Below are 14,963 nucleotides of genomic sequence, written 5' to 3'. Positions count from 1 at the left end.
GTCAATAACAAAGAATGATTTCTGAGACAGCAATAAGTGCAGGAGGGGTAAGGAAGGACTGGTGGTTAGCATCTGTCCTCAAAAGCAATGTCTTAGATGAGTGTTTGTTTCAACCAGTAGTACGAACAATAACGGAGCTATGTTTTGTTTAGCACTTTAGCATTTTGCTAACTTATTAGCTTCCACAAGGTAAAATTTTTCAGATAAATTATAAATCACTAAGGAATTAAGTTGAAGTTATCACTTTAGTACTTTAGCATTAGCTTCTGCTAAATACCATGACAGAGTAGTACTTTAGGATTAGCAGAACTAGCTTTTTAGTTAATCATAACATAGCATTTAGCTTCTTTTGGTGTAGCGCTTTAGCGTTAGCGTAGTTAGCACTGGTTCCAACTGATTGGAATGGTTTAAATGTCTCCTTTCGCTTTGTGTACATACATGCAGCGTGTCCTGCAAGAAATCTTTTTGATTTCACGTGTAAAAATATACAAACTCCACAGCATTTGTAACTTGTTTGAAATGTAAATGTTACTTTTCTTTCTTTTTACAAAACTTCACCCTAAATATGCCAAAAAGCCGCTTTAATTGTACATTTGTGCTGGTGCTTAATGAACTAACCCCATTACTAGGAATGAGATGTAGTCGAGCGTGATTGAATTAAAATAATGAGATGATAATTTCTGATGATGATGATGATTAAAAATAAAACGAACACCAACCGGATCACAGGGAAGGTTTTTAATGAAAGTGGGAGTAAAAAGGATAAAGCAGTTTGACAGAGAGACTTTATGAAAATGAGAGAAACACAACAAAAAATTTTAATTTAAGTAATTTTTTAGGGACACTTTAATGAATATTTCTGTAAAAACGCCAGGATTAGCTAAAAAAAAAAAAGGCTGTTTTCCATGTTATCCCTGAAAAAAGCCTAATTTCTCCTGCTAAAATCAAACAAATGAAGTGAGCATGAGTGTCGCTTCAGACGCTGTTCTTACCTTTCGTCGGGCTCGGGGCGTGAGAGAGGAGCAGGAAGCAGCAGCAGAGAGCGAGCGGACGTTGCATCCTGCCGAGTGCTGCTCAGACCTGCGGAGGCTCCGTCTGCTGCCAGGCTGGTTTTACCTCCCACTGAGGCTGAATGCGGGTTTAGATCACAGGATTACCGCAGCTCCAACACCCTCTCTCTCTCTCTCTCTCTCTCTCTCTGCTGCTCTCTGGACTCCTAACTTAATGTAAAATGATTTAACCCGGATTTATTACCAACGCAACACTTCACAACAGAAGGTTTCTCACACAGCTTCCCTCTCTTATCCAGATCCAATCGATTCAACCCAACCCAGAACAGTCAAATCCAATTTAATATAAACCAATTTAATCCAATTTTAGTGCAATGCGATCTGATCTGGTAAACTGTAAAGTAGGGCTGAAACGATTCCTCGAGTGATTCGAGTACCTCGATTATTAAAATTCCTCGAGGAAAATTGACCTGCCTCGAAGCTTCGTTAATTTATGTTTTATCATTTAGCGCACCGTGTTTCAGCCGGAACATTATTTGCGTTGCGCGGAGCTCTGACTTCCGCCTCTGAGTTGTTGACGGAAGCTACGTGTTAGCGGCATAACGTCCAATCTTCAAGTTCGGCCCGCGGGGATTTTACTGATTGGTGATAATTCCGGGTTTTCATCGTTTTTGTGGGACCAATAAACATCCTTAAAATGACCGGCGCGATGCCGGGAGTCCGGCAGCCTTTCTGCTCCGGAGCTGCTGGTTGAACGGCGGGAAGAAGCTGAGGAGGATTTCTACAGGTGAGCGGAGAGACTGAACACGGCGGGCGGCTGAGGGTTGATGCTTACAGGGTAAGAGCAGCTTTACGGACGAACCGCACAATAAACTTATATCATCCCGGTCTGAACAAACGGGAGGCGGAACATGGCGGGTAGATGAGTTTCTGAACGGAGGAGCCGTAAATATCCCGTGTTGCTCCCCCGGTCTACAAAACAGTAACTGGTAGGGAAGCTCAAAGGTGGAAAAAATAGACTGATGTTGATATCCGATAGTAACACTGGTGTTATGGAAGATTTACCAATATTTTATTTCATAATTGTTTTAATCTGATTAATCATAAGAAAAATCTATAGATTACTCGATTACTAAAATAATCGTTTACCACAGCCCTACTGTAAGGCCCAGTCAGGGTGAGGCAGTCAGCATGACCTGCAGCAGGAATGTTTCCTCACAATCTGAAAATGTCTCCACAGATACGGGAGACCATCATTTATCACCAACCAATTTAACTGGATTTCCAGTGAATCTACTCAAAATGGGAAATGACAGATAAACCACTGGACCTACAGCAGCAGTCACTGCGCCAGCTCTAAATATTTACATATTAAAGGTAAATATTTAGCCAATTTAGCTTGCAAACGAAATATTTAGTCTAACTAAATATTTTTTAGCCTACATAAATATTTTGTTACTAAAAGTAAATATTTAGCTTATTTAGCATGCTAAATAAAAATGTAGTTTTTAAACTAAATATACTTAACTAGTATTTAGTTTAGAGCTAAATATTGTTTTACTTAACTTATTTAACTTAACTTATTGAGCCTGCTAACTAAATATTTATTTTTGAATGTTTAACATAAAAAACAGTGTGTAAGTAATTAAGCCAGTTAAAACTAACTGTCTGAACCGGAGCAGAAAACTTTGTTAAAGGAAAAACTCTTCCAGACGTCCTGTCCTGTTTTTCAGCCTGGACACAGAAACGGTGATAACATGGATCCGCCACCAGGGGGCGCTGTCTGATAAACTATAGGAAGCATCTCTGCTAAAAGCTGCTGACATTTAATTCAGTGAAACAGAAACAAACTAATTCAGCCGTCCTGCTTCCCTCTGAGTGTCGGGTCGGATTTCTAACCTCTGGGGATCTGAAGACAGTAATCCAGAATCCGGGTTTGTGTTGTGAAGAAACTGATTTGTAATTATTCTGATCATAACCGTCAATCACGCTCCCAGGCTCCGGCCATGCTGTTGGCTTAGCGACGCGTTTCTGGGCCGGTTAATGGTGGAAAGTCGCCCAGAGCGACAGGAGGATTGGAACGACTTCGATCGTATCTCTGAATCCCGCTGCAGGTTTTCCGCTTTAGACCCTGAGCTGAATTTATTTGTCATGGAAAAGGAAATCCGTCTTGTTCCCATCAGTGGGAAAATCTGCAGCTTTCTCCGGTTTTTAGCGCCTGGATGTGAGAGGATGTTGATTTCAGGCCGGTTTAGCTCTGCAGCTGTCGGCCGTCGCTCCAGATGTTCCCCTCGTTCATCATCATCATCATCATCATCATCATCATGTTCTGATTGATCTGCAGGATCTCTGTAATGTGGGTGGACAGGCCAGTTCTCCCAGTCCCACCATTACAAACCCACAGTGGCGTTCCCTCTTCAGCGCCTGTCCAATGCAGTCTGAATTAAAAACAGATTACAGCATGAATCATCTTGACGGCCGTCGGTTTTATGATCCACAGCAGCTTTCAGGCCGCAGAGCGACAGATTCACGTCCACGACGGCGGCGAATTACGGCCACTGAAGATGAGGAGATATGGGGAACGTTTCTCCCAAAAAATCTCAGAAATGTTGAGATTGATCTCAACATTTTTTTAGAAAAAGAAAGGAAATTTATGAACTTAAAAAGTTGAACATTTGCTATTAAAAGAATCTGAAATTTGGGATTGATCTCAAAAATTTTTAGAAAAAGAAAGGAAATTTATGAACTTGAAAAGTCGAAAATTTGCTATAAAAGAATCTGAAATTTTGAGATTAGTCTCAGAAATGTTCTAGGAAAAAACTTGGAAATTTCTGAGTTTTTGGCAGAAATTTACTCAACTTGTTCTAATCTACAGCGGCCTGAATGGAAAGGAAAGAGGGAGTACATTTCTGCCAAAAAAACTAACCATTTTTCTAGAAAAAACTTGGAAACTTCTGAGCTCAGAATATCGGCTTGAAAATCCTCACAAATTTTGACAAAAATTTAACATTTTTGACGTTTAAAACTCAGAAAATGTGAATTTTTTTCTAGCAAATTTTAAACTTTTCAAACTTTTTCTGTTTTTTTTTTTTAAATTTTGGCAGGAATGTGCTTCTCCCTATTTTCATATCTACGGTACCCTCTTACCCTTTAGGTGGCTCCAGTATTTCCTGGGTTTTTGTCAAGGTGATTATTTCTGTTTTGCTTTAAATCAGTTTATTCCTCTGAATGTTGTTAAACAGTTTTACTGTTTTTATTGCGACTCTCATGATGATGGAAACAAAACAGGATTTGTTTGGTCTGATGTCACTTTATTTAATTTGTTTTTAAGATGATCTTCAGATAAAAGTGGATTAAAATCAACAACAGATTTACATCCAGAACAGTCAGCTGATGTGGATAATAAAACCAAATTGGTAATATCGTAATTATATCACATACAGTCATAAAAAACTAGAACATCCTTTAAAAACGTGTATTAATTTCCACATATGGAGATTTAGCATCAATTTTAACATTACTGGGAGATTTATGTAACATAACTAAACCATTAAAGCTGAAGACATTTTCAGATATTCAATGAAGTGTAATATGAAAAACAAAACAGGCCCCCGGCTCTTTGTGGAAATAAATCAGGACATTTATTTTGGCGGTCCTGAAAGTTAAAGTGGTTTGATTGTTGTTTGTAAAGTTTTAAAGTCAAAGACTAACAGCAATAATTTGGGGTCATTTAGTCTGACATTTCATTTGTAAATGTCAATTTAAAACTAAACATTTAATTATCAAGCTAAATAAGCTAAATATTTAGTTTTTAAATTAAATATTTACTAACTAAATAGTTGTAAATATTTGCTCAATATACAGTTGAGAAACTAAATATTTTTAGTTTTATACTAAAAATAATTTACAAATAATTTTGTTTGTAAACACAGTTGTAGCTAGCTAAGCTATTTAGCTACAACTAAATAGCTTAGCTAGCTAAGCTATTAGCTAGCTTACTCAGCTAGCTAAACTAGCTTACTCAGCTAAACTAAATATTTAGATTATTTTGTCTTCTAATTAAATATTACAAAGCTTAAATTTATCTTATTTAGCTTCAAATTAAATATTTAGCTCACAAAATAATTTAGTTTGTCATAACAGAATTTCATTTATAAATGTCACAGTTTCAAACTAAACATTTTTTTAGGAAGTAAAATATTTAACTCCAAACTAAACATCAAGTTGTTCAGCTAAATCTTTAGTTTGAAGCTAAATATTTAATTAGCAAGCTAAATAATCTAAATATTTAGTTTGTATCCTTAATTAAACGCGAGGAGAACTGAAACGTTTTTCAAGGAAACTGTTTTCGTTAGTTTAGTTTCAACAAAGCAACAAGAATATTTCCACATTTTATCAATAAATGCTTCTTACACATTTATGATGAAAACAAAAAAAATGTTTTCTAAATTATGACACCGGTAAAACTTTTCTCATTTAATTTAACATTCCAGCGTCATTTATAGATCTTACATGAACAGTGCTTTTACTTTCGCATACATAATTAAAACTAATTAATTCAATTAAACTCTGTGAAAGCTTTGTACTGAGCTGTAATGTGAATTATTTATTTATATTTATATATATAAAAAAGTATTTTTTTTTTGCCTTTAATTTTATATGTGTTAGAAAACGACACGTTTGGCTGGCAGATAAATTTCCACTTCAGATGGTGAACCACTCATATTTACATGATCAATAATCAATTTTCACCGGAGCAGGATGACAGTCATGGCTTCAGGCTCAGAATAATCCGTACGGCTACCCTGCAGGGACAAACACAAACACAGACATAATTTATGGATATTTGTGAGAGAATGTTAACCTTTTGAGGAGAAGTTTTAGTTACATTTCTGTTTTGAGGTTTGGAAATATATCTTTGGTAAAGTTACACAAAACTTAACATCAACATTTGGGATATTTAGCTTCTCAAAAAATAAAAACAATGAAATACATTTTTAAAGTCGTACTATCTCCATGTTATTATTTAATTTATAGACGTCACAGTTTCAGACTAAATACTTAGTTAGCAAACTAAACATTTAGCTCCAAATTAAATATTTAGTTGGAAGCCAAATATTTAGTGTACAAAATAAGCTAAACACTTAGATATTTAGATCCCAGCTAGATATTTTTAATGAACAAGTTAAGGACTTAGCTCTACAACATTTAGCTCTGAGTCAGTTGAATACTTAGCTCTTAGCTAGCTAAATGTTTAGTTAGCTCTGAGCTAGCTGAAATGTTGTACAAGATGAAAACTAATGATGGTAATGAGGTGACATAAAGATCCAGATTTTATATTTAAATTGAAGCTAAATATTTAGTGTATAAAGTAAATATCTATCTCCTGACTAAATATTTAATAGGAAGCTAAACATTTAGTTGATAATCTAAACATTTAAACTAAATGTTTTGCTCCCAACAAATGTTTAGTAAGCAATTTAACTACGTAGCTCTTGTACAACATTGAGCTAGCTCAGCGCTAGCTAAATAAAAAGTGACAGAGTATACCAACTCATCCATTTTCTTGCTATATTTAGCAACATTTCAGACAAAAAATAAGTTGGTAATCAACAGGTCAGGTTTTTTAAAGATCGGTAATCGCCGATCGGCCACCTCGGTTCACCTCGGTACCAACTACGCTTTCAGGCCAGATTTGCTTAATTCTTGAATTAAAAGTCGGGTGGCCACTAAAAGTCCTTCAGAGGACCCCCGCTTGGCCCCCGGGCCGCACTTTGGACCCCCCTGACGTGGACCTAGTGGTACCTCTGCCGCTGTTGCATCCCAGGCCGCTGATGTTTCCTATCCGGTCCATGCGTGCGCCGAAGCAGCTGGAGGCCCGCTTCCTGAGGCTCAGCAGCAGGTCGTTCAGCCGGTTCCGCTGACCCGCCTCTGACCGCCGGTTCTGCTGCTCCGGGCTCCAGCTCGGTTCGGCTTCCCGGGTCGGCTCCTCGTAATCCGACTCCTCCTGAGCTTCGTCAGCCAGAGTCTCCTCGATCCGCTCCAGCAGCGACTGCAGAGGTAAAAACGGCTCCAAGTTAAACGTATTCAGAGAAAAACGCTTCAGATTATGAGGCACAATCTGCAATAATCAATAAATCAATTCATTCCTGCATTATTTGTAACATATTACTGGAAAATGGTCTCAAAACAACAATATTATCATTTATTTTATTGTCCAGTAAATGTTATTATGACAGGTCTAGGATCAATAAAAAATATTACTAAAAATAAATGTTTTAAAACATTTTATCGGGATTTTTGCTCCTGTGCGTAAACTAAATATCAGTTTTCCATCATAGTGAAATTTATTTATTTTTGTGGAAGATACTCAGGATTGTTTTTAGTCTGGAAAACTAACATCTTTATCATCCAGAAAAGACTGAAAATTAGAATAAATCGTCATTATTTACTTTTATTTCCATGATTTTTGCCATTCTCAGCTTTTGTTCTTTACATACATTATTTTTTCAGCCCATTTGTTTCTTTTTTGTCGATGGTAACATCAGAGATCCTCTGTGCACTAAGAGGCGTTTATCGAAGGTCCTTCCTCTCAGCAGCGGTTAAACTCTAAATCCTCCCATCTGCTGTCTAAACAGTTTTAGATTTTATTGTTAGTAATTTATTTTACACTAATATTTGTACGTTTTAGACTGAATATGTTGTTTTATTCTAACTGCAGTATTTTATATAATATATATATATATTTTTTTATTTCTACAATAAATTTCTACATTCTGTTTATACATATAATGACTTATTCTTGAAGCAGATTTCACAGGAAGACATAACAATAATTTTTATGCAACCGCTTAAAAACAACCTTTTTCGCTGCGAAGGCCAGAACTTTCTCAGCTTCGGCTGCATTCCATTCAGAAGTTCTGGGTTTACCAACATGAACAGCAAAATGGCCGAATTTCACGGCTTCACTGTAAAAAATTACCTTTTTCATATTTTAAATGCTGACAGTTTTAATGTGAAAAAAAAACTAATATTATTTTAACCTGCGTCATTAACTTGGCAATAAGGACAGAAAATATTAGAGAAATATTTAAAAATGGAATAAAATTTTTTTACCTAAAAACAGGGAAAAAATCCAACATGGCTGCCTTAAGAAAACATTTGACTGATGAAACCTTTTCCGTCTCTCACTTTTAGCTCCATCAAAGTGTAAACCAGGGGTGTCCAAAGTGTGGCTCAGGGGCCATTTGTGGCCCTTGGAGTGATTTTGGGCGGTCCCTCAAGAATAATACGAATTTGGCCTAGTCAGGGTAAAATTATTTTATGTTGTAATTTTTTTTACAGTAGAAAATATGAAGTAAACGTTTTCTGAAAATCTGACTTTGCTGCTTTTATTTATTAAACTTTGCTAAATATAGCAAGTGTTTTGAAAAAAAGTGACTCAGATCTTTTTCTTATAACTGAATAAATTTGTTCAATCAAGCCCAAAAGATTTTAAATCAAGTTATTTTACTACTAATGTACTAAATTATTTTAAAGTTTTGGATTGTTTGTACAAAAAAACAACAAAATCAAACAACTTTGCTGCTTGGTTTTATTTTAATGTTTCTATTCATTTAAATTTGGGTTGGCTGTTTTTTGACCCCTGACTTCTATTGACTTGTCAGTTTTGACAAATGGTTTGGACCCCCTGCCCTCCACCCACAGCGGCTCTGAGCTGGTTCTCCTACCTTTAACTGGTCCAGGTTACTGGGAAGTGAGGGCCGTCCCAGTGCGTGCCCAGTAACCAGACTGTGCTGCCAGAACAAGGCCAACGCAGTGAAAACCACCGCCGTCTTCATGCTGTCCTGGTGCCGAGGCTGAGCCTGCAGCCGGCGCCGGCCCAGGCTAAATACATGGCAACACACACACACACACACACACACACACACACTGCAGACAGTCCATGTTGGCTCATCAAGTCAAGAGCATTCTGGCACCTCTGCTTGATAAAGCAGCAAGTCAGATGAGTGTCTGTGTGTTGAGAGGTGTGTGTGTGTTTGTATACAGGTGTGTGTGTGTGTGTGCGCGTGTGTGTGTGTGCACCAATCAGTGGGATGACTTCAGGAGTCCAGTTTGGCTCCCTGCGCTCAGGCGTGGTTTATTTTCAAAGCAGCACTCAGTGAAAATATTTGACACTTTTTGCTCTTCTGAGCATCAAAACTCCATATTAGGTCAAACCTGCAGCCTTAAAGGGACAGGATTCAATTTATCAATCAGAAGTTGATTCACCTGGGAGACTCTCACCTTCAGGACCGTCGTTTACAACACAGGAAAGAAAAACAAATCTGTCTCCTCATTGTTCTGCAGGACGACGTCTGCTAAAGCAGCAGCTTCCCAAACAGCCTTGACCTCTGACCTTTACAAGCATCAACTTTTAGAATGTTTTTATTCACTGTTCAATAATTATTACTTTCTTTTAGCATCAATGCTAACCTGATGTCTTCTGATTTCAGATGTAATGAGTTTTTATTTTATTTTAATAAATTATAACTGTGTTACAAGGTAAAACACATTTTCAACACATTAATCACATGACATTTTATCTTATTTCCACCATTTTTTTGCAGCTGTTTCTAACTTAAGTAGAAAAGCAGTTGGATGAATTTGACTAGCAGCCAATCAGAAATAACATTTAATTAAATACATTATTTTAACTTTAAAATTTGATCATTTTTAGATGATTCCTTTCATTTTGACCCAATTTTACTATCAATACCTTTAGATAATTGTTAGATAACCTCACTGTGGTCAGATTACGTCGTTTTCAAAACAACGTTTTGACCCAAACATAAAATCTGAGCCCTTTTCAATGTTACCGTATAGAAAACATACATGTAATTCCCCAAACTACCACAACTTGGAAAACTTATTATTCAAAGAAGAAGTAAAATGTGAAGTTTGGGATCTATGTTAAGTTTCAGCACAAATTTAAACTCCTATATTTGTCTAAATTACCGCGGCTTAGTTTATTATTGAGGAGGAAAAAACAATTTTATTTGATCATTTTGTGAGAAAAAGTTTTTTCAGTGACTCTATTCTTGCCCCATGTTTAGCGGTTTTGTTGGACTGTAGATCATTTTTAACAGAAAAGTTTCAGTTTTGCTCTCTGCTCCGTGTTGCAGCTCCTCTTTGCTCTCCATGGTGCTGAAACGGCTCAGGTTCAGTGAAGCTTTTTCATCACATTTACTATTTCCAACTGAATACATGCTTTGTGCTGAAGATAAATAAAAAACTTCTGGGCTACACAGTCAATTCAATTGCAAATATAAATTTTTTTAAATATTTTTTTCTCATTTTACCTACACAAGAAATCTGTTGCCTTATTAAAAGAAAAACAGTCAATTCCAGATGTTTCTTATTTTATTTGCCAAATTGTAACCATTCTTGACTTGTCGTCAGGGGGCCGGATAAAATCATTTCTAGGGCCACAAATGGCCCCCGGGCCACACTTTGGACACCCTGAGATTAAGTGAGACTGTGTGGGGGAAATAAAGAGTGTCTTCAATCAGAGGCTTTTTAAAATTTGCTGTGATGCTGACTGCTACAGGAGATCTTTCCTGCCGTCACCGTTTATAACAACTCTTTGAATTAATGAGTTACATTTAATTTCCTTTTGAGATCAATAAAGTTTCTTTGAGTTGAAATGAAGCCTTGTGACGCTTTGACAAAACTAACACGTTTCTGATGATGTAAACATTTATTAGACATTCAACAGTACAGGAGGAACAACATCACATCTATTTTCAATAAATACTCTTTAAATATCGGCGAGAGAAATAAACGGTAAATATTAGTCAATAAATAACATTTAAAAGGAAACAGGTTTTGGTACAGACTTTGGAGCAGCATCAGTCGGATGGTAAGACTTCACCTCTGCTTTGGATCTGGAGAGAAGAAGAAAACGGATTCAGAAACGGACTCGGTGTGAATGAGGAGCAGAGCGTTCCTGCGGGTCTCTGCAGTGGAACTCACTGTATCTGCCAATCGTGTTGCAGCCCAGGGAGCTCATGGAGCCTATCCTGTCCATGCGGCGCCCGAAGCAGCCGGAAGACCTCTTGGACGAGTCGTTGCGGACGCTCTTCAGGTTCTTGGCGGAGAGGAATTCTCTGATTTGCTCCTCGTCCAGGTCGGTCTGAGGCTGCCGCTCGCTGGACGTGTCCTCCATGTTCCCCCTGTCAGCGCGGCCGTCCTCCTCGGTGACTCCTTCGTCCGCCGCAGTCTGCTCTGAAACCGACTCCTCCAGTTTCTGAAGCAGCACCTGAAACCACCAGCATTAGCCTCAGAAGCCTCTGTAGTTTTATGACTTTCTGAATTGGGTCGTTGGATGCTCACCTTCAGGATGTCGGTATCGGTGTCGGTGAAGCCGGTGCTGACGGGGTAAGTGCTGCTTGGCTCCAGGTTGAAGATGAGGAGCAGACCGCAGAGAGGAATGGAAGATAGAAACATATTTCTCTGAGAGATGCTGCCGTTCATATCTCCACTCGTTGGCCTTTGACTCGGCTGCTGTTCGGATGCTGGGCTCCACCAGCTGCTCCTTTATACTTGAGCCTGACGCCGAGGAATGCTGGGAATTTGAACTCCGGCTTTATGCATTCTTCACACCTGATTCTGATAACGGAAGCTGTCGGAAACGGCTCCTTATTAAGTAGCATATCTGAGATATCTGACAGCTGCTGCTTCCATATCCTACTTTGTTTCAGGAAAAGGTCCAACCCACCGTCCACTCAGGACTCAGATGTTGTCACTAGGCTACAGGAAGTTGTAAAAAATGACAGAGTTGCTAAATGGAGGCGTCTACGTGGTAAAACAACATGTTGGTCACCAAATGGAGATAAGCAAATTCTTTTCTGGGGGTTCAGACTATGACCTCATTTCCTTCACTGCAAAAAAACAAAACCTTACCAAGTATTTTGGGTCTAGTTTCTGATGCAAGTAGCTTAATACACTTGAGATTAGACAAAACTAACTTACAAATAACTTTTAAGTGAGATATTGTAACTTGTTTTAAGAAATTCCTTAATAATTGGAAAAAACGTATTTGTTCCATTGGCAGATTATTTCATAAGACATTTTTCCCATGTTATAAGTGCGACTTATAACATGCTAAGTTACTTCTGTGTAAGACAACACTAAGATATTTTTACTAAAAACTAGATCAAAGCTACTTGGTAAGATTTTGTATTTTTTTTCAGTGTTCAGAAGCGAAAACACATTTTTCCTCTCAGTGCTGATAACTCGATAAAATGCTTCAAAATAAGCCAAATGATAGTGATTATGCAGTGAAAGTCGCTATTTATTATTACTTTTTGCTATGTTTTGATTATTAGATCAGAGTAAATAACACAGGAATGTTTGGTATGATGGGGATGCATGTTTTACCAGCAGAACTTGAACTGCTTTATCAAAGAGCTAAATATAGACCAGAAACCATGTGGTCATGAGTTTCCTGTGATGGTAGACCTATTTATCGCAGCAGCCGACTAAAATATACTCATCTGCTGTGTTGCTTTTCCATAAATATCATTTTAACAAGAAAGTGTAAGATTTGTTTTTTAATTATTATACACCTTTTGCATTTCAGTTATTTTTTTATATGGTAAATAGATTTATCCCGTGACTTTTACTCAAACTAATTAAAAATTCAACCAAGAATCCCAATTCTCATTTGATAAGATTCAGAAACGAACGATTGAAAATGTCTCCAAATAAAAAAGAAAAAAGCTTATTTATCTTTGGTTACAAACACAAAATAAAATTCACAAACTGATATCAGCACGAACATAAACAATATTCTACAAATAAAACGGGACACGTAACAATTGTGCAGTTATTAAAGGCACATTGTCGTTTATCAGACAGTGTCTCGGCCTCCATTTTGTAGCTTCCCAGGCTGAACGGTAGGTGGCGGTATTCAACTTGAAGTTGTTTACGATCCGCCATTACAGAAAACAAGAAGAAGAACGAGAGAGATTTGACGTGTCATCCCTCGGTCAGGGAAAACATTTGGACTCATTTTATTTATTTTTTAAGGAAGTGCTTGAAAGATGGAGCTTTCCGAGTTTCACCGGGTTCAAGGTTTGCAAAATGAAGATGGAGCCAAACGGAACTAACGGATACTTGGAGCAAAGCCACAACGGAGCTTTTAACGAGGTACGCCGCTCCTTCCGGTACAGAGCGCCGTGGGAGAGCAGATTACGCTAAACGTGGATTAATATTTAAAGCTGAGTTAATGAAAGGACACCTCGGTGTCTGTCATTCTGCCTCGCTAAGCAGCCTGGAGTAGATCGTGAGATTTCTTGGCGCGCATATCGATTGAAGCAGGAATCATGATGAATAATCGTTTTGAATCAAAAATCGATTTTGAATTGAATTGTGGCAACAAAAATTGTAATCAGATCTAGAGATAATAAAATAATCCCATTATTTTTACTCAAAAGCAGACTTTGGCGAAACTTGGGTGAAGCCAAATCTACTTTAATTAATTTATTAAATTTGGTTGAATAACAAACGTTTTTCAGAGAAATTGTGAACCAAATCCTGCTTTTATTGCTGAGAAGAGACGTTTTCCTTTTTTAAAAAAATGTTTTTCTCAATTTTCCTCAATCTTTCAATGAGAAAAAAATCTGTTTAAGTTTTGGATGTATCATTGTTTACAAATTTTGACCTTTTTAATTAAAATAGTTTATTGCATAGCTGTTTTTTTTTTTTCTTTTTTGGTCTGGCAGAAATTGCATCGGTGTCAATCTTGATCTGACGGGAAATCAGTGAAGCGTCCTGAAGAACTACACTAAAAAGAAAGTAAATCCACATTTGATTTGTTTATTAGACTATTTTAAATGCTACTTAAAAATGAAAACCTTTTTTTACGAGGAGCACTCATTGTTAGAGACTAAAGTTGTGGTTTTGGCCCTGTTTTGGTCCGTGCTTGTGCCTTTGCCTTGGCCTCACGTCGTCATCGTCTATGTTTTGGGAACAGATTCTCCAAACTGGTGCTTTTGCTTTTGCACATGGTCTCATGACTGCAGGCGCATATTAACCAGCAATGACACAGCAGAACAGGCCTCTGTCATGTGTTTGGTGACCAAATCTCACATCAGTAGAAACCACCCGTTACCTAGCAACCCCAGCAAAGTCCAGCTCGTTACCTAGCAACCCCAGGGGAACTCTAGCCTGTTTGGTCAGCTGGTTTTCCTGCTTTATGCACTGTACAATGGCTACTGGAAAAGACAAGAATTTTATTGTTGACTTACCACAAACCACTTTCTGCGTTCTTATTGATTGTGCAGGAGATTCCACTTCTGCTTTTCAAAGATATACGGTTGTATAATCGCACGTGTTTGCATCCTTTTTCATGTTCCAGTGTAAACTTTTTAAAACGTTGTAAACCAGATATTTACACACACCAAATAAGGTAAATGGACTGAACTTGTATAGCACTTTATCCGATCATTTTGACCACTCAAAGCGCTTTACACTGGAGTCACATTCACCCATTTGCACTCACAAACGCTCACACATTTATACACCGATAAGCAGCTTGGTAGGCAATTTGGGGGTAAGTGCCTTGCCCAGGGGCACATTGACATGTGGCAGCTGGAATCAAACCTACAACCTTGTGATCGCAAGACGACTACTCTACCCACAGTCGCCCCATATCTGCCATTTTTTCTTACTGTTTTTTCACATTTCTCACAGAAATGTTCCCAGGTTTTTTTTGCAAACATGTTTTCCCTGTAAGGTTCACAAACTTTCTGTTTCCAAATATTCCTCTGGATTTTTTGTCTGTATGTAAACATCCAACCACCTCTAAACGCTGCACAGATTTACTCCAACCCTTCATTTGCAGCAGCTCATTTTATTTGTGACGTCTGTTCAGACCAACGTTCAAACGCTACTTCAGTTATTTCTTCA

General features: G+C 37.7%; 3 protein-coding genes across 3 annotated transcripts in view; all 3 read right to left on the bottom strand.

The window, feature by feature from the left end:
• Window positions 1-1,479, bottom strand: part of LOC103468060 (immunoglobulin superfamily member 21-like) — a 15,880-nt gene extending 14,401 nt beyond the window's left edge. The window contains exon 1 of the mRNA XM_017305658.1: window positions 982-1,479. Coding sequence (XP_017161147.1) covers window positions 982-1,059 — 78 coding nt within the window. The 5' untranslated portion in view covers window positions 1,060-1,479. The remainder of the gene's footprint in view (window positions 1-981) is intronic.
• A 3,677-nt stretch (window positions 1,480-5,156) lies between these two features.
• Window positions 5,157-8,873, bottom strand: nppa (natriuretic peptide A). Its single transcript, XM_008414898.2, has 3 exons — window positions 8,741-8,873; window positions 6,816-7,062; window positions 5,157-5,815 (listed from the first exon to the last, which is right to left on the bottom strand). Exons 1-3 carry the CDS (start codon window positions 8,849-8,851, stop codon window positions 5,811-5,813), a joined length of 363 nt encoding a protein of 120 aa, XP_008413120.1. The 5' UTR covers window positions 8,852-8,873; the 3' UTR covers window positions 5,157-5,810.
• A 1,838-nt stretch (window positions 8,874-10,711) lies between these two features.
• Window positions 10,712-13,781, bottom strand: nppb (natriuretic peptide B). Its single transcript, XM_008414894.2, has 3 exons — window positions 11,385-13,781; window positions 11,025-11,310; window positions 10,712-10,936 (listed from the first exon to the last, which is right to left on the bottom strand). The coding sequence occupies exons 1-3, from the start codon at window positions 11,523-11,525 to the stop codon at window positions 10,920-10,922; spliced, it is 444 nt and encodes a 147-aa protein (XP_008413116.1). The 5' UTR covers window positions 11,526-13,781; the 3' UTR covers window positions 10,712-10,919.
• Window positions 13,782-14,963: the final 1,182 nt, after the last annotated feature.

Source organism: Poecilia reticulata, linkage group LG7 (genome assembly GCF_000633615.1).
Source record: "Poecilia reticulata strain Guanapo linkage group LG7, Guppy_female_1.0+MT, whole genome shotgun sequence".
NCBI classification, from domain to species: Eukaryota; Metazoa; Chordata; class Actinopteri; order Cyprinodontiformes; family Poeciliidae; genus Poecilia; species Poecilia reticulata.
The sequence above is the reverse complement of the archived record's forward strand: the minus strand, read 5'-3'. Positions and strand labels throughout refer to the sequence as shown.